The 25,299-nt window shown below is 42.1% G+C and overlaps 1 protein-coding gene across 1 annotated transcript; it reads left to right on the top strand.

The window, feature by feature from the left end:
• The first annotated feature begins 19,013 nt into the window (after positions 1–19,013).
• Positions 19,014–23,645, top strand: LOC126456336 (uncharacterized). The gene is made up of 2 exons (XM_050092089.1): positions 19,014–19,090; positions 23,186–23,645. Exons 1-2 carry the CDS (start codon positions 19,042–19,044, stop codon positions 23,641–23,643), a joined length of 507 nt encoding a protein of 168 aa, XP_049948046.1. The 5' UTR covers positions 19,014–19,041; the 3' UTR covers positions 23,644–23,645.
• Positions 23,646–25,299: the final 1,654 nt, after the last annotated feature.

Here is a 25,299-nt window from a genome sequence, read left to right as displayed (position 1 = left end):
AACCAGTACCTCTTCATTAGCTTCCTGATTTAACCGTACAGTCTTCACCATTCTTATGTAACACCACATTACCAAATCTTCTTGTTGTCTGGGCTGTTTTTGTATCTACGTTTCACTTCCGTAGAAGATTACACTCCAAATACGTTCAGAAAAGACTTCTAGCACTAAAATTTATATTCAAAGTTAACTAATTTTCTTCTGCTTCATAAAAGCAAATGTTGCTTTAGCCAGTTTGCATTTTATATCTACAGTGGAGACTCGATTAATCGGACTAACAGTTGTTGCAAGTGATCCGCATAATCGAAAATCAAGATAATTTAATGTTTGAAGAAAAGCGATTTTTGTGTTAACAACTGTAGAAAGATAACCTACGCCGCTCGCGTATGATTATCTATTACGTTCGTTAACCTTCGGTTGCTATTCTAGGGTTAATACGTAATGTTAGGTGTTTATTCAAAACAAGAAAGACAAACTTATTAAAATGAACGAAAATCAGTGTTTGTTAAGAGATTACAGAGACATTTCCGAACACACGTGCACATTTCTTCAAAATTACTAAAATGCTGCAACCTTATTCATGAAATGTCTAACAAAAGTCACATAGGACTCTTGATAGAATTTCATTTTTTTAAATATGTGGAAATTATCGTTTGACGTAAATTCCTTCTACATCACGAATTCGTCTTAATTGCAGTGGACACACGGTGTCACAGGCTGTTTTTCGAACTATTTGAAAGCGGTTTCCACGAGTTGAAATACTTCCGCATGGGATGGTCGTGAATCGTTTTGTGCACCTATGTGTTCTTCTGTTTCATCTTCTAACACTGTTACTCGCTCTTAACTTGTTCTTTATCCTGGTGCTGAACCTTCTCGCCAAGAAGCTAAAGATTTTGATTGTAATGATTTCCAATTTACTACGGTTTCATCAGCGTTGTAAACAAATTCCAAATCACAATCATTGTCCATTTCTATTTTAAAACCATCTTTAACAGAATTTTCTATATGTACATAACTGACATTTTTGCACCTAGTATTTCCAATTCGCGAATTCCATTACTTGATTTGAGTCTGTACAACCATCTGTTACTTGCCACACACAATTCATTTACACGTATTACACTAGTTAAAAAATTTAAACTTTTTTCTATATCTGGTTTGTAAATGGGTGAATTTACCTGATTTTGGGGTGCTGAATGCACTGGTAAAATCAGTTTTAAAAATGGTAATGGCGAAGACTGGCACAATTAAGTCAAACAAAAATACACATTCAGAAAGTTTTAAATCAATACTATTTTATATGTATATATGGGCATGATGCCAATAAAAGGTCCAAATTAGTTCAGAAGATATTTTCACCTTTAATTGTCTTTGGTTTTTGACAAATGCGACGACGGTAGTGCTTTCTTGTTTGCCGTTTCATCACTCTCCCAACGAGACCGCTGCAGTAGTCACCCATCAATGAAGGATTCCAATGGCCTTGGTAACGGTGTTCCATGGTAAGAATGTCTTGGTGTAATAGTTAACCATGACCATCGGTTACAGCTCCCAAATTTTCCGGGAAGAAATCAAGGTGAGAATGTAAAAAGTGAATTTTAAGCGACGTTCTACACCCCATGTTCTTATAGTTGTCAAGCAGATCATTCACAGTGGTAACATAGTTTTTGTCTTTTCTGTTACCAAAAAAGCCATTCACAATTGCTTTAAAAGAAGATCAAGCAGCTAATTGGATATCTGTGAGTTTGGTATCAAAGCATGGATCTTTCAGCAATTTTCTTATTTTTGGTTTAACAAATATACCCTCTTTCAGCTTTTCCTCACTTAATTTGGGAAACTTTTCTTTTAAGTGATTGAAGGCCTCACGTTCTTTATACAGAGCTGTTACGAAGTTCTTGATAAGGAACAACATGATATGAAAGGGAGGCAAAATGATTTTATCGGGCTCAACCAATGGGATATTGTTCATATTTACGTTTCCAGGAACATATGACGTCCGTATAGGCTATTTCTTGATTGTATAGTGGTTCTTGGTGTTACGGCTGTCCCAAAGGTAAAAGAAGCACCAGTATTTCGTGAATCCAGCCTGTAAACCGGTAAGGAGTGCAAAACGTTTAAATCACAGCAAAGCTGCCATTCATGATCCTCATATTTGATTGCCTCTAGCAGCAGAGCCATGATTTCATAAATTTCTTTCATGTCTACTGCGTATGCCAAAGGTACCGATGGAAATGCTTTGGCATTATGCGGTAGTACTGCTTTCAAGCTGGTTTTACTGGAGTCAATAAATAGTCGCCACTCTGTGGATTATGTTGTACACATAGCTGCACCATCAGACCATTGATATTTCTACACACACGCATTGAATTCTCCATATCGAAATATGACCCCAAGAGTTCAGATTAGGGTTTCAAAAGTTTTAGATCGCGAACCAAATCGTTCAGTTCCTTTCGATTAAAGAACTGAGGCGAAGCGTCGTGATTTTAAGGGCAGTACTCTTCTATATGTTCAATACTTTCTAATTCATTTTACATGGTGTCTTTTTCCGTGTCTTTCAAGTTACGGAGAGAAACAGGCAACTCATCGTCATGGGGCACAGGCAAATGCACTGTAAATACATTTGGATACTTTATTTTATGTCTAGTTTTGCTTGAATGTCCCGAAATATTTGTAAGACAGAAGTAACAGTCTAAATAATCGTCTTCAGGCTCACACCACACCATCGGAACAGCGAATAGCATGGCTCGCCTTTTTCCTTTCAGCCACTCAGCTAAGGGTGTAATACAGGTTATGCAACCAATACGAACTGAAAATTTTTTATATTGATCACCAAACCAGTGATTGGTTTTCTTTGGACTTTTGGAGTGAATTTCCCACACACTTAACAAAAGTTGTCGGGGTGGTTTAGACAGTAACGAGATTTACTAGTTGCCATTTTTCTTAGTGTACGTTTAAAACACAAAAAGTTTGCACTGTTTTTCACAGGAAACACTGACTGAGGATCTCTTTCACACCACTGGATTACCACACCAACCATCTACTGACAATCTGTAGATCTTCCAGCTCTCCTCTGCAAATCAAAAATAAACAATTAAACATCAAAACAGAAGAACAGCAAAAAGCGAAATACTGAATACGAAAAATAAAAACCCTTAAAAATAAAAAATGGTACGTGCTAGAACATTTTGAAAGGTATATTCGGATTCTACACACCAAAATACATACTAGTTGCTGTATCACATCCCAGATGCAAAATTGTTGTTGATTAGTGTTATTTATTTGGGTGTAACGCCTTATTTACAAAGCAAAGGACCAGATATAGGTTGCCCACATGATCGTTTTCGCGAAACGCAGTAGTACCAAGGTTCTTCCGAAAGTTCATTTTTCGGTTTCTTCGTCACTTTTGAGGGCTACTCCTGTCTTCGCCATCAAGTTAGCAGGCGTGCTTCAAAACTGAATTGCTACTCATGTAATACCGCTTATCGTAGAAGTACCTACTCCATACTTATCGACTAACTTATGACCAGTTTCCCCTGTTTTTAATGAAGCAGTGATATTTATTTTATCTTTAAGCGATACCATCATCTCTTGCACTTTGACATTTGAACCAAAGACGCGACACGGCGCAGCGATTGGCAAATGTCAACTCAAACGAGGGGACGCGGGCGGGTAGAGCCAGAGCGACCTGTCCATGAACGCCTTGACCAAGCTACGGAGATATGGTCGCTGATGATAATTCGGATACTCATGAATCCGTGTACCTAAGTTCCGGACACTCGAGTCTCCACTCTAGTATACCTGTTCCACAAACTGCCCTTTTAAGTGCAACGCATTACATTTTCCCACGTTGAGGAGCAACTGCAAATACCTGCAACAAGGGTGGGTTCGTTGGAGGTCTTCCTGTATTTTGCAACAATTTTCTGCTGTTGCAGCTTCGAAATATACACTCCTGGAAATGGAAAAAAGAACACATTGACACCGGTGTGTCAGACCCACCATACTTGCTCCGGACACTGCGAGAGGGCTGTACAAGCAATGATCACACGCACGGCACAGCGGACACACCAGGAACCGCGGTGTTGGCCGTCGAATGGCGCTAGCTGCGCAGCATTTGTGCACCGCCGCCGTCAGTGTCAGCCAGTTTGCCGTGGCATACGGAGCTCCATCGCAGTCTTTAACACTGGTAGCATGCCGCGACAGCGTGGACGTGAACCGTATGTGCAGTTGACGGACTTTGAGCGAGGGCGTATAGTGGGCATGCGGGAGGCCGGGTGGACGTACCGCCGAATTGCTCAACACGTGGGGCGTGAGGTCTCCACAGTACATCGATGTTGTCGCCAGTGGTCAGCGGAAGGTGCACGTGCCCGTCGACCTGGGACCGGACCGCAGCGACGCACGGATGCACGCCAAGACCGTAGGATCCTACGCAGTGCCGTAGGGGACCGCACCGCCACTTCCCAGCAAATTAGGGACACTGTTGCTCCTGGGGTATCGGCGAGGACCATTCGCAACCGTCTCCATGAAGCTGGGCTACGGTCCCGCACACCGTTAGGCCGTCTTCCGCTCACGCCCCAACATCGTGCAGCCCGCCTCCAGTGGTGTCGCGACAGGCGTGAATGGAGGGACGAATGGAGACGTGTCGTCTTCAGCGATGAGAGTCGCTTCTGCCTTGGTGCCAATGATGGTCGTATGCGTGTTTGGCGCCGTGCAGGTGAGCGCCACAATCAGGACTGCATACAGGGCCAACACCCGGCATCATGGTGTGGGGAGCGATCTCCTACACTGGCCGTACACCACTGGTGATCGTCGAGGGGACACTGAATAGTGCACGGTACATCCAAACCGTCATCGAACCCATCGTTCTACCATTCCTAGACCGGCAAGGGAACTTGCTGTTCCAACAGGACAATGCACGTCTGCATGTATCCCGTGCCACCCAACGTGCTCTAGAAGGTGTAAGTCAACTACCCTGGCCAGCAAGATCTCCGGATCTGTCCCCCATTGAGCATGTTTGGGACTGGATGAAGCGTCGTCTCACGCGGTCTGCACGTCCAGCACGAACGCTGGTCCAACTGAGGCGCCAGGTGGAAATGGCATGGCAAGCCGTTCCACAGGACTACATCCAGCATCTCTACGATCGTCTCCATGGGAGAATAGCAGCCTGCATTGCTGCGAAAGGTGGATATACACTGTACTAGTGCCGACATTGTGCATGCTCTGTTGCCTGTGTCTATGTGCCTGTGGTTCTGTCAGCGTGATCATGTGATGTATCTGACCCCAGGAATGTGTCAATAAAGTTTTCCCTTCCTGGGACAATGAATTCACGGTGTTCTTATTTCAATTTCCAGGAGTGTACAATAGCATCATTCGCAAAAAGTCTCATGAAACTTCCGACGTTGTAAAGTAGATCATTTATATGTACTGTGAAAAGTAGTAGTTCTACTACACACGCTCTAAGTTACTTTTCCGTCAGAAGATTTCTCTCCATAAGAAAGAGACGAAGTGCTCAACAACATCGTATGAATTACGGAATACGAAGAACACTGTATTAAACCGCGCAACTGTACCAACTGCTTTTTAGATCTTGTGGACGAACAGTGGTAGCTGGGTTTCACATTATCGTTGATTTCGAAATCCATGTTGATTGCTTGAGAGAAAATTTTCGGCCTCCAGCAATGTCTTATTATGCGAACCCAAAACAAGTTCTGTCATGCTTTAAAAGACTGTAATCGAATCATTTAATTCAGCCTGATCCTACTATTCTCGTCTTTTGCTGGATATTCGTCTTATAACCTCTTCACAGGGTGCGAACCACTCCGTTCCACTGCTCTAGTAAACCTTTTGCCGTATACGTGCCAATTTTAAATTCGGCTCGTTAAGCTACAGTTCTCTTTCTAATTTCCTCCTTCGTTTCCTTAACGCGTTGCTCAGTGTACATACAGAATAACATCAGCGTTGGTATATAAACCTGACTAAACTCTCATCTGAAACACTACTTTTCTTCCATTTCCTGCGACTGCAACAACTGCATTTGATTTCTGAAAAGGTTACAAAGGTTACTGATTAGCTCTCGATATATGTATTTTATGTCTGCTATATTTATAATTTCAAAAATGGTATTCCAGTCAACATTAACAATTGATTTCTGCAGTTCTACAAATGCTACAAACGTAGGTTAGCCCTTCTTCAGTTTATCTTTTAAGAAAATCATTATGGACAGCATTTCCTTGGGTGTTTCTACAGTTCTCCAGAATTGAAACTCATCTTCCTGGTGCAGGATTTCTACCAGTGTTTCCTTCTTCTGTAAAAATTCGTGTCAGTTTCCAATACTAGTGTTTCGTTTAGTTTATTTCGTATACAACGTGGTTAAAAGATTACATGAGTCATACACTTTCAGAACAAGCTGTGGCAAACTGGAAGTCCCTAGTACAATGAGGCTGAAAGGAAGCTGTTTTGGAATGAGCGCTTTCCATGCAACGACAAATTGCACCATGCCCTCGGTAAGCTACTTGTTGATCAGTCAGTCACTGGCTTCGTCTCATGGTGAGAGGAACTCACCTTTGCTAGAAACAAGGAAATGCTAGTACACCTTACCCCAAGACCAAAAGCTGTGATTGGAGCAGACCAGTGAGAACCCTAGACGGCAGAATTAATTTTAGTTCCAGTAGGCTTCGATGATGAAGGTAAACAATCTGGTACTTCACCCATGGCAGCACGCTGTAGCGAGCAGTTGTTCGTCTTAGGTAAAGTTATTTCCTTTTCGTAATCTCTTTTACCATGTGGGTTTCGTGTAAAGGATACTTAATATATGTACACATTTTCAATTGCTTCATAACACGTGGTGATCTGAATACCATCGATGCTATGCATCTCTAAATTCAAGTGACTTACCAGCAGCTTTGCTAGTGACGATACCTTCAAGTGATTTGTAATGTTATTCTTTTCGTGATCCTAAGATGTTGTTGCGAAGGGATGACAGATATTTACATGATCTACTCGTAATTTACAGTGAACTTCTGACAGGAATTTATACTTCGACTTTGCTTTTTCTGGAATTACCGATTCCGTCACGTATATTTACTTCATGCTGAAATTCTTACCAATTTTCATGGGATATCCTGTTTGTAGCAGTTGCATTGCACTTGATTAGGTATTGACTGCACATGCGTTGCCTATGAGAATTTCTTGTTTTGTAAAAGACTTTCAGCAAGCCATCTTCGCTTTTCGCTGGGAGATTTCCTGCGCCTGAGGCTACGTAACTTCAAATAGTTGTATCCACATCACATGGGAGGTGTTCATAGGTTACCGGCCAATATATGTAGCAGACGGCAAAATCATTTGTGCTTGCGCAGATCGGAGCAATAAAGTGTGGTTTAATACACTTTGAAGATGTCTAGTATGGGGTTTTCAGTTCATGGGCGTGTTCAGTGTTCAGTTGTGCTACTTCCGAGTAACTTTCCGTCTTCTGTGTTGCGCTTGCCGTGAGCTTGCCATCTCCTAGCATTGTTCAAAAAGTCAGATCGTGTTCTCAGTGGGTAACTTTCAGTGTCTGGGAGTAGATTTCAGTGCATAAATTACATTCACCAGTCTCGTTTTGAAACGGGTGGGAGCTTACAAGGCAACCATTCTGAGCCCGTAGTCAGAGATCCTCTGCATTTAGATTGTCGACTTCAGTTGAACACATTTTTTCCTTCAAGTAAGGTTACACGTAAATCTGAGCTGAGTCTGCGTGTTCCAACTACTGACACACTTGAGTCAGTCCATCACACCATGAAGTTGCATTCATGAACTACCCCGTTGTATGACACCCATGTGCTGGTGCATCATCACGCATGCAGTAGTATAAACTGCCTCTGCAGTGCTTAAGAACACACATTCTCGCTCCTACTTGAGACGACAGTCATAAAACACGAAAGAGAGGATGTATCCACACCAACTACTCACGCTCTGAAGCTGTTTGTTTTAAGATGACAACTTTATGTGGGAGATAAGTTCAAACGACACCTACGACAGTAGAGTGGGCTGCCTATCTCCCACGCTATCAATTGGTAGAATAAAAACTGCCAGTCTGGATTGCAACTAATATTTGTTTATTCTGCTAATTGGTTACAGTCAAATTCATCTTCAGACCATTACCTCTTTGGGGACATGTGGAGCCGGTGTACGGAGTTGCTGCGTGTACCAAAAGGTATCCATCCATAATAGCAATTGTTCAGCAAATATTAGTTACGATCTAGCTTGACTTTTTTCTGAGGATCACTGCAGTTCCAATACGACTTCAAAAATTATATTACTTATTGTTTCTCACCCAAAAATTAGATGCTTGTGTTGCTAGCTAGGATTAATGCATGTCCTAACGGCTAAAAGTTTTTATTGCTTTTTGCACCCACATTCTAGTTAACTTCCTTCAAGGCCGGGGCTACACTCTGTGTACCCAGTTTAGTGTTAGAGACTTGACGAGCCGTCCCGCGCTGACAGCCCGCCATATTTCTCCGCTAATTGGTGGAGTCATATGTACGCGGTATATATGGTCGTGGGATGAGGACACCGTTCTTACCGCCGCTGTCGGCTTCTCAGAAACTGGAACCGCTCTTCCTCACGCCAGTATCTCCTCAACTTGCCACAGGAGGCTAAGGGCACACTGTTTTTTCAAACTAATTTTATCTTATGTATTTTTTTTTGTTCATTCAAAATTTTGAATTTGTACAGTGGAGATGTTTTGGAACTGTAAGCTGACGCCGTGTGGTGTGGGGAGATGTCTCGTTCGACCGGTTGCGACGGCTGCCTTTTCAGGACGTAGTTTTGTTGCTTCCCAGTCCCTTCAGCACGGAAAAAAAAATCCCTGGCAGTACCACGAATAGAATCCGGGACCTTTGCATTACCTCTCAGCTACGGAGGCAAACTTGAGGGCAACCACGTTCTAAGTATTTTAAAGATGTGAACCCGTGGATAACGCACACTTGGGAGTATTTCCGGCAATGCCTTTTGAGCAATAATGTTATCATATTATACTTGTCTATCGAAAGCTTTTCTGATCCTTTGTGAAAGTAGCCGCAGTTTCTAGAACGGAATGCTTTAATTCTCCTATGTAAGACAATGCAATCTCTCATATCGTCTGCGAAGAAGACGGCGCCTTGTTTGACCAAGGACTCTGTAATGCCTTTGCTTATCTCACAGAGCGTCCACCAGTGTATGAGCAGCACTACGTCTCCCATGTTCGTAGTAGAAGATTAGTTCTTAAAAGACGCTTCCGATCACATACGTATAATCACAGGACAACATTCATAAGCTATTCTAGCCTATTAAAGTAATTGGTTTCCATTGGATTCGTATCTTATCTAATGAAGTGACAGTATCGATGACAGCGAGAAAGAAATAAAAAATTATAATGACCTCTTGCGCACTCGAAAGAAATCTTATTTCATTACATCATTACAGAGCACTAAAAAAGCTTTTCTGTAAAAGTAATTACATCACTTTTCGTTGTTTATAGCACAGATTCGGAAGGATCGTTTATACAGTGCGAACTATAAAATCGTTTATTATTTTTCAGGGATATAAGTTGACCAACACACGTGCAAAAGTTTGAATCTCATTCTACTGAATAACTCTGTGGCCATTCCCACTTTTACATTGTCTATATAGTACCTCTCCATTCTGGTAAACATTATACTACTTGACTTTACGTAATGTAGAAATGAAAAACATGAACCTCTCACATGGTAGTTTACTGTACGTTTAAAAACACACAGGGGCAGTATCTTTGTCATTCAAGAGAGAGAGAAAAAAAAAATTAGCAGAGAAATAGGTTTACTAACTTCAGAGAAATACAGTACCAACTGCAACTATTACTACTACTGGTAATATTACTTCATCTACAATTAACGGTTCAAATTATTATGATTAAAAATTAACTATCTAACGAATGTGCCAGTTACAAACACGTATACACCAGTCCTAAGGTTTTGTGTAATAGCGCCTGCTAGGCTTCTCGACCAATCAGGACAAAGCACATTTATGGTAGGCTCGTGTGCATCACACATAATGGCGATTTGAAAATTGCCCGATTCAGAAGTTAAACTACCGTATGTACTCGAATCTAGTGTGCCTTTTTTCTCCATACGCAGTTTTCATATTTGGGTTGCGCGTAAGATTCGATGGTGCATTGGATTCGAGTACAAACCTGAATCGATCACCCGGTATTTCTTACCCTATGTCATCCGAAGTAGCAAAACATTTATTAAACTCTAGCAAGAAAATATAGGTACGATATCTGTTAGTTAAAGAAAGGAAGACGTAAATCGGTTAAGAGGTTGTCGAATTAAAAGAGCTGGTTTATATTTCCAGTTCTGAATTCTGTTCGCAGACGGCAGAACAAAATCCATTGCTGCGCCAGAGAAAATTTTCTTTACTCGCCGGTTCAAATAGAACGTGTCGTTATTCTTTTTTGTTTGTTTTTTATTTGTTCTTGAAATTTAGGTACTGTCCCGTACATTACAATGTATTGTTGTACTTCACAATCTCGTTTCATTATTGGTTCCCTACTACAGTACTTCACATTGTGTTTGCATTACGTAGTCACGAAATGGAAGGCAAGCAGGGGAGAATATCGTGTGAAGCTACTTTCAAGCATAAAATAATTCTTTATGCTGAAGTAGAGTTCAATGTAGTTGAGATTAACGTTCGTTTACGGAAGAAACAGAAATTGGGATTACTTGCAACTACTGCTACTAGAAAGAAATTCACTGGACCTCGCATAGGAAGACATGCTGACGTTGAGGTAAATGTTTTGAAATTCGTCTGAGAAAGGAGGAAAAATGGGCAACTTCTGGCCAGTGATCCCATAATGGGAAAAGCAAAACAGGTGGCTGCAGCTGTTAATATACCGAAGCAAGAGTTTAAGGCTAGCCGGAAATGAGCTGATCGGTTTATGAAACAAGCGGGCTTATCTCTGCGACGCCGTACAATAATATACCAAAAGCTTCCACAGGATTTTGAGAAGAAACTTGAAGAATTTTACCACATTTGGGAAAGAGAAGAATTTTTTGATGGGCCAAATACGCAACGCTGATGAGACTCCAGTTTCGTTTGATATGCCACGTAATTACACGATTGACGAGAAGGGTACAAAAGAAGTTACTATCAAAACATCTGGGTGTGAAAAACAGCGCGTAACAGTAATGCTGGAAATCATTAACAAGCCCCAAGACTCTAAATAATAAAAACCTATTCCCTGATGACGTCATTGTTCGGATCAAGAGAAGGGATGGATGACTGAAACTTTGATACTTGACTGGCTCTGAAACGTGTGGGAACTCCGTCCTGGTGGGCTTTCCAAGCAAACATCAATGATTTGTGTTGGTGCATTTCATGGTCATCTCATTTACGGCGTAAAAAAGAAGATCCACAGTCTATCCAGTGACGTTGTTGTTATTCCTGGAAGAATGATTTCTGTATTACAACCCCTGGACGTTATTATAAATAAACCTTTCAAAGCTTACGTTCAGGAACAGTGCGAAAAATTGTTTTGCGAACCATATCGTGAACTGACTTCGACAGGAAAAATTAAACTTGCTGCACCCTACATTGTTACGCATCAGTGGCGGATACATGTGGGGAGGGGCGGGGGGGCGTGGTCCCCGCATTGCCACCCGCGTCGACCCCGCCCGTCAGCCCGCACGTATTCGTTCGTTACTTTCGTCAGTCGGCTTTACGTCAGTACATGCAAACGAGCATAATTTCCCTTAATAATCGTGATTCTGTTATGGATGCGTTGTCTGTTTGTCCTAGATCGGACTATCCTACTTTGCACATGCTGTACAAAATATTTACTGCCTCTGTTGTTACAGTAGAAAGAAGCTTTTCAACATTGCGGCGTACAAAGACATGGCTGAGGACGACAATGAAGGAGGACTGACTTAATGGCTTAGCTCTGCTGAACACTCACCCTGACATTGATTGTCCTACTGACGACGTAATTAACCAATCTGCCAGGAAGAATAGGCGCATAGAATTCGTCATTTAAGGAAGAGAACCACAATTGTAACTTTTTTATATCATAAGATGGCGTTGTCTTGTATATGTGTATAATCATTTTAAATAAAACTTTCTTAAACTTTGCATGTGACTTGATTATTTTTTACTATGGTAAAAGTAAAGGTAGTTCAAGATATCTTTAGCGCCCCTTCCTTGATGTTTTTCTGTATCCACCACTATTACACACTGGGTTTTGACTGCCTGGAAACGCATCGAATCGCCAATGATCGTAAAATCATTGAAGAAATGCTGTAGCCGGCCGAGACACAAGCAGCAACAAGGCAGTAACAGATACTGTGACTTTTACGAGTACGTAACCAGGAGCGAATTTTATAATATCATCTGTGTGCTTTAATAGTTTAGTTTCTTGAGTTTCTGCATGTTAATTTAATATCTAATAGCCACAATTCTCGGGTTTTCGTTTGCGTTGCAAAGTAAACCGATTTTGTTACGTATTACAAGTTCCTGTAACTTTTCGCCTGAGTGCTTCGGTAGTTCGGTTTTTGAATCTCTGCGAATTTATCTAATTTATTAGACACAGTTCTTGCGTTTTCGTCAGGGTCTGCAGTGGAGTTCCGCAGCATGTGCCGATAGTCCGTTTCTCTCTGTAGTTTAGTTTTCCACGGTCTTTAGTATGGATAGGGACTACGATTGTTGTGTGCAGATGTGAGCCGAGTTGGTGTCACTTCACTCTCAGCTCCAGGCTGTGTTGGCTTCGGTTATACAGCTTGAAGCTACAGTGAATGGGCACCACTGTTGTCACCTGGCATTGGGGATCCAACGGACGTCCAGCACGCCCGAGTCTCCGATCGGTCATCACTGGTGGCCAGCCCAGTTACTGCTCGCACTGAGGTTCACGCCTCACCTGTGTTTGAGTGGGAGGTCACCAAGGGGCGTAGCAGCTGGCAAAAGACTTCCCAGGCGGCTGCATGTAAGGCCTCCCTGGTTTGTCTGACAAACAGGTTCCATGTGCTGTCTGTGGCCGATACTGTCACCGAGGCAGATGCTGTCACCTGTCCTGTTTCAGAGGAAACTTCTCAGCCTACAACATCTGGACAATCACAGAGGGTGGGATTATTGACAGCTGGGAGCTCCAACGTTAGGAGCGTTATGGGGCCCCTTAGGGACATGGCTGCCAAGAAGGGAAAGAAAACCCCTCCCGGATGCCATGAAGAGTACAGGAGCACAGGGTGCAGCCAACTGCAAGTGGTTGCTCACGTCGGTACCAATGATGTGTGTCACTTTGGATCAGAAGAGAGTCTCTCTGGTTTCGAGCAGCTAATATAACTGGTAAAGGCTGCCAGTCTTGCTTGCAGGATGAAAGCAGAGCTGTTCATTTGCAGCACAGTCGACAGGAACAGTTGCGGACTTCCGGTACAGAGCCGAGTGGAGGGTCTGAATGAGATGCTCAGACTGTTCTACGACCGTGTAAGCTGCAGATTCCTCGACTTCCGCCAAAGGATGGTTGGGTTTCGGGTTGCGCTGAATAGGTCAGGTGTCCACAATACGCAGGAGGCGGCTTCACGGGTAGCAGGTGGTGTGTGGCGTGGACTGGGCGGTTTTTTAGGTTAGAGGGTCTCGAGAAAACACAAGAAGGGCTTCAGTCACAAAGAGTGCAGGCCGAACACAAGAAGAACGTAGATACAGGAACCATCAGTATAACAGTTGTAAATTGTCGTAGCTGTGTTGGGATAGTACCAGAGCTCCAAGCGCTAATAGAAAGCACCGATGCTCAAATCGTTAGAGGCACTGAAAGCTGGCTAAAGCCGGAGATAAGCTGAGTCGAAATTTTTGGGAAGGACCTAACGGTGTTCCGAAAGGACAGGCTAAACACGGTTGGCGGTTTCGTGTTTGTTGCTGTTAGAAGTAGCTTCTCTTGTCGCGAAATTGAAGTAGATACTTCCTGTGAGTTAGTACGGGCAGAGGTTATTGTCGCAACCGGAATAAAATAATAATTTTATCGTTTTACCGACCTCCCAATTCAGGTGATACAGTTGCCGAAAGGTTCAAAGAAAAATTGAATTTGATTTCAAACACGTACCCGACTCATACGATGGTGGTGACTTTAATTTACCCTCGATATGTTGGCGAAAATACATGTTTAATATCAGAGGTAGGCATAAAACATCACCCGAAATTGTGCTAAATGTATTCTCTGAAAATTATTTAGAGCATTTATATCATGAGCGCACGCGAATAGTAAAAGGTTGTGAAAACACACTTAGTAACAAATAATCCTGAGTTAATAACGAGCATCAAAACGGATACAGGGATAAGTGAGCACAGGGTTTTGGTAGCGAGACTGAATATTGTAACCCCCAAATCCCCCAAAAATAGACGAAAAATATACCTATTCATAAATAGCAGACAGAAATTCACTTGACGCCTTCCTGAGAGACAATCTCCACTCCTTCCATATTAATAATATAAGTCTAGACCAGATGTGGCTTGAATTCAAAGAAATAGTGTCGGCAGCAATTGAGAGATTTATACCAAATAAATTAACAAACGACGGAGCTGATCCTCCTTCATACATAAAACGGGTCACAACGCTGTTGCAGAAACAACGAAAGAAACATGCCAGATTTAAATACACGCAAAATCCCCAAGATATTTTACAGAAGCTCGTAATTTAGCGCGGATTTCAATGCGAGATGCTTATAACAGTGTCCAAAACGAAACTTTGTCTCGAAACCTGGCAGAAAATCTAAAGAGACTCTGGTCGTATGTGAAGTATGTTAGCGGCAAGAAGCAATCAATTCCTTCTCAGCGCGATAGCAATGTAGATACTATTGAAGACAGTGTTGATAAAGCAGAGTTACTAAACACAACCTTCCGAACTGCTTTCACGAAACAAGGTGAAATAAATATTCCAGAATTCGAATCAAGAACAGCTGCCAACATGAGTAACGTAGAAGTAAATATCCTCGGAGTAGTGAAGTAACTTAAATCACATAATAAAAGCAAGTGTTCTGGTCCAGAGTGTATACCTCTTAGGTTCCTTTCAGAGTACGCTGCCGCATTAGCTCCATGCTTAATAATCATATACAACAGTTCGCTTGACGAAAGATCAGTACCCAAAGACTGGAAAGTTGCACAAGTCACACCAATATTGAAGAAAGGTAGTAGGAGTAATCCACTTAATTACAGGCCCATATCGTAAACGTCGATATGCAGCAGGATTCTGGAACATATATTGTGTTCGAACTTTATGAACTACCTCTAAGAAAACGGTCTATTGACACACAGTCAACATGGGTTCAGAAAACATCGTTCCTGTGAAACACAACTAGCTCTTTATTCGCATGAAGTGTTGAGTGCTGTTGGAAGGGATTTCAGATCGATTCCGTATTTTTTGGATTTCCGGAATGCTTTTGACACTGTACCACACAAGCGGCTTGTAGTGAAATTGCGTGCATATGCAATATCGTCTAAGTTATGTGACTAGATTTGTGATTCCCTGTCAGAGAGGTCAGAGTTCGTAATAATTGACGGAAAGTCACCGAGTAAAACAGAAGTGATTTATGGGGTTCCCTAAGGTAGTGTTATAGGCCCTTTGCTGCTTCTTTTCTATATAAACGATTTGGGAGATAATCAGAGCAGCCGTCTTAGGTTGTTTGAAGATGACGCTGTAGTTAATCAACCAATAAAGTTATCAGAAGATCAAAACAAGTTGCAAAACGATTTAGAAAAGATATCTGAATGGTGGGAAAATTGGCAGTTGACTCTAAATAACGAAAAGTGTGATGTCATCCATATGAGTGCGAAAAGGAATTCCTTAAACTTTGGTTACACGATAAATCAATCAAATCTAAATGCCGTAAACTCAACTAAATACATAGGAATTACAATTACGAACAACTTAAATTGGAAGGAACACATAGAAAATGTGTTGGGGAAGGCTAACCCAAGACTGCGTTTTACTGGCAGGACACTTAGAAAATGTACAGATCTACTAAGGAGTCTACCTACACTACGCTTGTACTTCCTCTTTTAGAACACTGTTGCACGGTGTGGGATCCTTACCAGATAGGACTGACGGAGTACATCGAAAAAGTTCAAAGAAGGGCAGCACGTTTTGTATTATTCCGAAATATGGGAGAGAGTGTCATTGAAATAATACAGGATTTGGGCGGAACAACATTAAAAGAAAGGCGTTTTTCGTTGCGACGGAAACTTCTCACGAAATTCCAATCACCAACTTTCTCCTCCAAAAGCGAAAATATTTTGACACCGACCTAGATAGGGAGAAACGATCACCACGATAAAATAAGGGAAATTAGAGCTCGCACGGGAAGATATAGGTGTTAGTTCTTTGGAATGATAGAGAATTGCCAGACACTTAAATGTGATTTGTAGAGTATCGATATAGATGTAGTTGTAGATGTATTTCAAATACTCTGGATGACACTGAAGATTATGCGCTCTGGAATGACATCGAAGATGCCGGGGAAGGAGGAAATTAATCTATTTCTGATGTAAACTCTTTCGAGGATTCCAGTAATGATGACGTTAGCGAGTAATGATGAGTAACGCCTGTTGTTTACAGTATGTTTCTTTGTATGTCATGCAGGTAATCAAGTTATGGGTTTTTTTAAATAATGAAAATGTCACTTATTACCGTTATGAGAAACTTTAAAATAAATTACTGTTTTTTTTATAATTCTTGCATACATTCATTATTGTTTGAAATAAGGTTAGCATTGCAAAACAAATTTCAGCAATACAAAAATACCCTACCAGCCATGTGACAAAATTTCGTTTTTTATTAATTTAATTTTTAAAATTGGGGTGCGCATTACATTCAATGGCGCATTAGATTCGCATAAATACGCTATTTAGTATTGGAGAAATCAAAAGCTACGAAAAACTGCGAATGCAATGAAGGAATGGGGCACTGTGTAACTACTGTTTTTCAAATTAACAGAAAAATTGTAGCGAGGGATGTGGAGCAAGTACCAAATTTCACACTGAGGTGGCAAAATTCATGCGATACCTCCTAATACCGTGTCAGAACTCCTTTTTCCCGGTATAGTGTGCAACTCGACGTGGCATGGACTGAACGAGTCATTGGAAATCCATCCGCTGCAGAAATACTGAGCCGTGCCGCCTCTATAGCTGCCCATAATTGCGAAAGTGTTGCTGGTGCAGGATTTTGTACATGAACTGACCTCTCGGTTATGCTCCGTAAATGTTCTATAGGATTCATGTCGGTCGATCTGGGTGGCCAAACCTTTCTCTCGAACTGTCAACAATGCTCTTCAGACCAGTCGTGAAAAATTAGAGCTAGTGACATGGTGCATAGTCATACATAAAAATTCCATCGTTGTTTACGAACAAGTAGCCGAACATAATTTTTGGTCAATGATCGGTTCAGATGGACCACAGGAGCCAGTCCAATCCATGTAAACACAGTTAACGCATTATGGTACCACCATCAGGTTGCACAGTGGCTTGGGTCCCTGGCTCCGTGGTGTCTGCACCACACTGCCGGCCGCGGTGGTCTCTCGGTTAAGGCGCTCAGTCCGGAACCGCGCGACTGCTACGGTCGCAGGTTCGAATCCTGCCTCGGGCATGGATGTGTGTGATGTCCTTAGGTTAGTTAGGTTTAAGTAGTTCTAAGTTCTAGGGGACTGATGACCACAGATGTTAAGTCCCATAGTGCTCAGAGCCATTTGAACCATTTTTTTGCACCACACTCGAACACTACCGTCAGTTCTTACCAACTGAAATCGGGACACATCTGACCAGGTCACGGTTTAGCAGTCGTCTAGGATCCAACCAATATGATCACGAGCCCAGAAGAGGCGTTGCAGGCGATGTCATGTTGTTAGTAAACGCACTCGCATCGGTGGTATTCTGCCATAACCTATTAACGCCAAATTTCGCCTCACTTTCCTAATGAATGCATTCATCTCGCGTCCCACATTGATTTATGTGGTTATTCCACGCAGTGTTGCTTGTCTGTTAGCACTGACAACTCTACGCAAACACCGTTAAGTGAAAGCGGTCGGCCACTGCGCTGTCTGTGGTGAGCGGTAACGCATCAAATCTTGGGTTCTCGGTACACTCCTTACACTCCTGACAGTGTGTTTGGATTCCCTGGCGACTTTGGAAATGGAATGTCCTCTGTGTATAGCTCTAACTACCATCCACCGTTCAAGTCTGTTAGTTCCCATCGTGCAGCCATAATCACACCGGAAAGCTATTCACACGAATCACCTGACTACAAATGACAGTTCCGCCAATGCACTGCCGTTTTATACCTTGTGTACACAATACTACCTCCGTCTGTACATGTTCCCATAACTTTTGTCACCAAAGTGTAAAAGTGGAAGCTCGAAAGTGAATTTAGTTGTGAGTTGGTCATTAGTGAATGGTACAGAATCTTTGATTAGATAGAATAATTGTTACTTATAAAGTATCTCTCTCTTTGATTGAGACCGTGTGTTGCCGCACATGTACGCGGCCCGACGAAATGGGCGAGACTGGGATGTGTCAGTATGTTACAAATGAACGTGTGGTAGCTAGGGTGATGAATTGATTGGAGACAGCAATATAACACGTCCCAAAACTGGTCTTTGATAAATGTGTGGAATATCGCTCGTCGTTGGTTGTTTAACAGCGGAGTAGGATGGGGTCGCACAGGTGCCACATGTAGGAAAGGAGACAGTATTGCCGCTAGTGACTGAGCGAGGCAAATGTGGCCACGAGCGGCGAACGAGAATAAGATAAGCAGTTGCTGTTGCCAGATGAATACAGCGTTGCAGGGTCGCGGTCAACGACATTTCCAAACCTACAGTACTTCAATCGCGTCGCAGTAAGTGGGTACAAAAACCGTGTTTTTCCCAGTGACGCGTAGTTCATGGAGATTTCCCAACTCGTAACTCGTGTAATTGATATCAATAACGTTGGTAAGACGGCTGTTGTCGGGTATATAACCCAGTAGCACAGTTGTGGAAGCCACCGGATTCCTTCCTAGAGTTCTGCAGACCGACAGAGACGACCACCATGCTGAGACAAGCCGTCGCCCTGATGTTCCTGGCAGTCATAACCAGCGGTAAGTGCGCCATTCTCTCAATACTGTATCAGCAATTATACAAGTCTGTTGTCATACTTCATGTGAAAAGTTAGCAGCTTAACTATGACATGGCCGAGAAAACGAACTTATTATTATATTTTCGAATCATACCACGAAAATTGCACAAGACAATAGTCTCTAATGTAGGAGACCTTTCCTTGGGAGAAATTTCGGTATTATGTCAGCGTACTACTTTTCGTTTGATTATAAAGCTTTCATTGGCTTCTGCTAATGTACGGCACACAAACATCTTCATTTATTTTTACACATCGTCCTTGATAGCGTCCCAGTGGGGTCACTGATTGAATTCTGGGTCAGTGAGATGCTCATGAATATACAGGGTGTCTCTAAAGACACTATCAGTTTCACTGAAGGAATATAGCTATTTAAAAATCAATTTTACTGTGAAGTTTTACACATACTCTGCTGCCCTTCTACATGACAACCATCTACGTTAAAACATATACTGTACCTTTCAGTAGTGGAACGAAACATAGACCTTAACATTTCAACCATAATGTGACCTGCTGCTTCCCTGATACAGTTTCATAGATCAGGCGGACCATTCACTTTGCTAAGTGTACACTTTGCACTGGATGTACCCCGATGCAAAAAAAATCTAAAGGAGTAACGTTCGGTGAACGGGAAGCCCACAGCCGAGGTGACCCTCTCCGGATTTAGCTCCCTGGAAAGGTTCTGTTCGGGTAATGATGGACGTTGTGTGCAAATTATGGAGGCGATCCATCTTGCCTCTGAAGCAGCGGTTCAAGGAACAGTTCTAACATATCGAGATAGCTGTTACCTGTTATTGATCTTTCGGAAACGAAGAATGGGCCATGCAGTTTTGTTTTTGTCATACCCAACCAAAGGCTGACCTTCGGTGTTTCGTGTTCCAACTCCGATACCTCCTGTGCTTCCCCATATGCACAGATTCGGCTACTGATTCTGTGCACTTTCCCACAAACGTGGATGCGGCCTCATCGGAGAATAAAATATTGTCCACTAATTTTTCGTTCTCTACAGATTCCAGGAGGTCATAACACATTGCCTGACAACGGGCGAAATCCTCGTTCCCAAGGTGGTGCAAAAACCTCAATAAGGAAGTTTTCGTAGAGTGAAACGTAGGATTTTCCACACTGTGCTGCGAGGGAAATTCAGTTCCCTATTGAGGCGTCGAGTTGATGCCCTCGGTCTCTTGTCATTGGAAATTTGAACCTGCTGCACTGTCTCTACCGACACGCGTGGTCGACCATGCCAATCTTCACACCAAACTACCAGTACGCTTAAATTTGTTCACAAGCAGACGAACAGACGAATGTGTGCCGTCGATAGGGCTCGTTTGTGGAATTTACGGGTAAATTTCGCTTTGGCGTCTTCATATGACAATTCGCGTACTCGTGGACAAACAATTGCAACGCCTTGGCCGACCGATGTGACCGTGTGGTTCCAGGCGCTTCAGTCTGGAACCGCGTGACCGCTACGGTCGCAGGTTCGAATCCTGCCTCGGGCATGTATGTGTGTGATGTCCTTAGGTTAGTTAGGTTTAAGTAGTTCTAAGTTCTAGGGGACTGATGACCACAGATGTTAAGTCCCATAGTGCTCAGAGCCATTTCTGCAACCCCTTCTTCCGTGGAAAACGTCTTGCACGAAGGCACCAGTATCTGCATAGAAAAGAAAAACAAATTAACGTTTTCATGGAAATGGATAGTGACTTCAGAGACACACACACACTAGGGTACCAGTATCTGAAGAAATAAGAAAAAAATTGCGTTTTCATGGAAATGGATGGCGACTTTATAGACACCCTGTATAGCACTGATCGAAGCATTCCGACACTACCTGGAGGGTGATACGACGGCACCCTAAATCTCCTCACCTTTCATTCTCACACTTTCTCAGGTCAGTTAATGCTGTCTCTATTTGTTGGTGAAGACCTGGTCTGGCTACTCATTCTTAAATGTTGCACAGTACTGAAGTGAGTGTTCGCCAGAATTGTAGCATACCTAGCCACTGCCACAACCATTATCCATAAGTTATTGACCACTGATTTTCTCAGCTGAGGTGAAAACCTTATAAATCTAGGACATAAGTGCATGAACAAATTGTAAGGTGGAATGTCACCTCTTATAGTTTAGATGCTGTTAAATGTAATGGAGTATCATGTGTTTCACATCCCGTACAAAACTGTGACTGAAACAGTGACTATGGCACCTGAGTTGGTCTCAGGCATTAGATTCACTTAATTAACGGCAGTGCTGACGCTTCTGTTGCACCTACCTCTGACTCCATAAATCATCACTATAGTTGTCGGTTAATGTATCGAGACGACTGTGCAAAGTGAAACTATTCCCAGCCTACGTCACTGATGAAGCAAGGCAACAGACATAGCTTCTCGATTGGTTATAAGCTCCAATCAGTAATTCCGACTTAGTACATAAGAATGAAGGATCCTATAATCGTGTTGCGGAAAAGACGATGACCTGCTGCACGATATGGCGAATTTTTTGATACAATAAAGTGTTATTACGACAGAGGCCGCATCCTGAATAACTGTGTAATGTAGACGTGAGTATTCTATGTTTTCCTCTGATATTTATCAAATCTAAATGACAAAGCATAACAAACGTCCAAAGAGGAATTTCCCACTTCATGATGGGTGTTTTCGCGGAGGGATTACAAGTGCAGGGTAATAGGTTCCCCAGGGACATGCTATTAGACAGATTCGAGCATAGCGTGAGGCTATAACTACAAATTTTAGTTGAGAAGGTCACTGTCTTGCTTCACACTGAAAGAGAGAACATAAAAATAAATGCGAATCATTAGTGTTTCAAGAAGGAATGGATGGAAAACCGTTTGGTTTTCCTCCGTGTAGTTGTCATGATTAGTTGGTAACTGACTAAAACCAAGGGTGCTGCAAAAGTAAGGTACAAATACCGGGTGATCAGAAAGTCAGTACAAATTTGAAAACTTAATAAACCACGGAATAATGTAGATAGAGAGGTAAAAATTGACACACATGCTTGGAATGACATGGGGTTTTATTAGAACAAGTTCACAAAATGTCTGATAGATGGTGGTGGACAGCAAAACTGCTACCGTGACGGATGAGAGGTACACCGATATGTTACAGAATCGCATCATCCCCAGCCTGGCTGATAAACACCTGCTGGAACGTACGACGTTTAAGCAGGATGGCGCTCCACCCCATATTGTTAGACGCGTGAAAGATCTCTTGCTCGCGTCGTTTGGTGATGATCGTGTGCTCAGCCGCCACTTTCGTCATGCTTCGCCTCCCAGGTCCCCAGACCTCAGTCTGTACGATTATTGACTTTGGGGTTACCTGAAGTCGCAAGTGTATCGTGATCGACCGACATCTCTAGGGATGGTGAAAGACAACATCCGACGCCAATGCCTCACCATAAGTCCGGACATGCTTTACAGTGCTGTTCACAACATTATTCCTTGACTACAGCTATTGTTGAGGAATGATGGTGGACATATTGAGCATTTCCTGTAAAAAACATCGTCTTTGCTTTGTCTTAATTTGTTATGCTAACTATTGCTGTTCTGATCAGATGAAGCGCCATCTGTCGGACATTTTTTAAACTTTTGTATTTTTTTGGTTCTAATAAAACCCCATGTCATTCCAAGCATGTGTGCCAATTTGTACATCTCTATCTACATTATTCCGTGATTCATTCAATTTTCAAATTTATACTCACTTTTTGATCACCTGGTACATATTTAGAAACAAATAATTATAGTTTTGGTTCTTTTTAAGTGGAAGCTAGCCGTATAGAACCAGTACATAGCACTCATTTTACATGTTGCCTCTAGTGGTGGGATAAACATTACTTAATCAGGTGGTACCCCTTTCTGTCAATCTTTCAAAACCTAGCCGAAAATTGTGATTTTACAAGTTGATCTATCACTACGCTAGTTTCATATTACTTACTACAGTGACAAAAAGGGTAGTCCATATTGTGGATACCAAGAACATCTAAGTGGTAGCATTGTTAAACAATACAAAAATTGTGTGCTGCTTGTAATCACGTTTCTGCCGTGCTATTGCAGCGTCGTACCCGAAGATAACGGTGGTGTTCCAAGACCCTATGGACTACCAGGCGGAGTCCAAGTGCTGCATGGGCGCCTTTGACACTCCGCACCGCTACGATGGCGAATACCAGGTGACCGCCCTGTACCTCACCAGCCACGTGCGTAACTACGTGACGCTGGAGGTAGGCGCAGAGGTGCAGGACATCAGGATCAAGATGAGCGAGTGGCTGGCGGGTGGCGACGGATGGACCGTCGTCGGCACTGGAAACTACTCGCAACTCGCCGACCCCGTCCAGCTGCTGAGGGTCCCCATCAGCTACAAGACGACACCAAACGCAACCTATCTGTTCGAGATCATATACTACGGGAGTTACACTTACCCTGTGTACTGGTACATGGATGTGTCTGCGGGCCCTTACAATACAACATACAACTACAATCCTTTTATAATCGGTATTGAGTACGAGTATTTGTGAGACTAATTATGTGCATCTATCTGTTGTAGTTTTCCATGCGGTACACCTAATAAATCATTCTCTCATGTTATTTATTCACTGCAAGTCTTTCCTGAAAGTAATACCTTTTCCTCTAATTAACAGACCTATTGTCCTTTAAATTTATTGGACTGTTAAGGAATGATGGAATCCTGAACTATTTTTTTAGATAAAAACCTAATTCTAATTAAAAAATTGATTTTCCTGAAAGAATTTGAGTAAAAGCTGATTTTCAGTCGTCACCAAATACTGTGGTTTTCTTACTGAACTTTTCATTCCACATACTCAGCAGCCTTAGAGTCCATTCTAGATTCTTGTCAAGATGCCTGCTATCTCATGAAATCTGAATGAAACATGAGGAGACACAAAACCACATTTTCCTGAGATCTGTCAATGTTGAACTGTTAAGCTAACACTATCATTGACATTTGCAGTCATGTTAACAGTCTATGGAAAACTGAAACCCGATTACAAACTTTTCAGAGCATATGACGACGCACTGTGCACACGTAATGGAGCAGACCATACTCCTGACTACTTGCTGTTAACCTGGAAGTGGCACTCTCGGGAAGAAAATAACTGGAAAAGGAGGAAGGGGGAGGAGGGGGGTCTATCAATGACTCAGACTTAGAACATAAATTCACTACAGCATTTTACGGCTTTTGTTACTCAGTGCGGTTCTCGGTTCTATCACAAACGTATGTTTACGACAGTAACTTCTTATGCAGTTCGGTGTATGTTAGGAGGCTAACAAATTTGTAATAAAAACTCATGCATTCTCTGACACCGTAACTAAATTGAATAATATAATGAAAATGAACATATCTGATACGCCCTGCTTAAGTCCTCAGGACAGAACAGGTAGTTGGACTTGTGGAAAGGGGCCAAAAGGGGGCTGTCAGTTACACTCAAACACATATAACTTTATTTAGTTGTCCAAACAATACAGCAAAAATTTTGAACTTAGCTATCGGCTGAATAGGCGACACTATCTTATGCCTTAAGGGCACAACCACTTAAATTTGAAAACGGCTGAAAGCCATTAACATAAAATTCAAACTCAAAACAGAATATTTAGAAGGCAGGAGGCCTCACGTAAGTAAGTTCTATAACTTGGCTGAAGGGCCAACAAATCTAACACTTGAAAAGCAATCAAGTTTAATTTAAAGACCGCTGAAGACCCATTATTTAAGACAGCAGGTAAAACTAATTTAAAAAAACGCAAGGCAGAAGACCTTATCTTTAGTTAGGCTGAAGGCCCTACACAGTCTGATACTTGAAAGACAAGAACTTTAATTTAAAAACGGCTGAAGGCCGTTTACTTAAAACAACTATAATAATTTTTAGTAGGCAGATGGCCCAAAGTTTCATCCTTAAACAATATTTTACACAGGCTGAAGGTCCAAACAATCTAAGATTTAACAAGAAAGTAATTTAAATTTTAAAGCGGCTGAAGGCTCATTATTGAAAAACTCAATAAATTTTCAAAAGGTAGAAGGCCCAAAGCTTTATCCAAGAAAATATTTTAAATGAGGCTGAATGCCCAAACAGTGCAAGATTTGACAAGTACCGAACTTTCAATTTTAAAGTGGCTGAAAGCCCATTATTTAAAACCCAACTATAAGCATACAAATTCAA

This window comes from Schistocerca serialis, chromosome 2 (genome assembly GCF_023864345.2).
Source record: "Schistocerca serialis cubense isolate TAMUIC-IGC-003099 chromosome 2, iqSchSeri2.2, whole genome shotgun sequence".
NCBI classification, from domain to species: Eukaryota; Metazoa; Arthropoda; class Insecta; order Orthoptera; family Acrididae; genus Schistocerca; species Schistocerca serialis.
The sequence above is the reverse complement of the archived record's forward strand: the minus strand, read 5'-3'. Positions and strand labels throughout refer to the sequence as shown.

Bases quoted from the DNA above. Each gene is read 5' to 3' on its own strand.
- LOC126456336 (XM_050092089.1), top strand. From the start codon at position 19,042: ATGCTGAGACAAGCCGTCGCCCTGATGTTCCTGGCAGTCATAACCAGC. The intron at 19,091-23,185 runs GTAAGTGCGCCA...GTGCTATTGCAG, and splicing joins CCTGGCAGTCATAACCAGCG to CGTCGTACCCGAAGATAACG.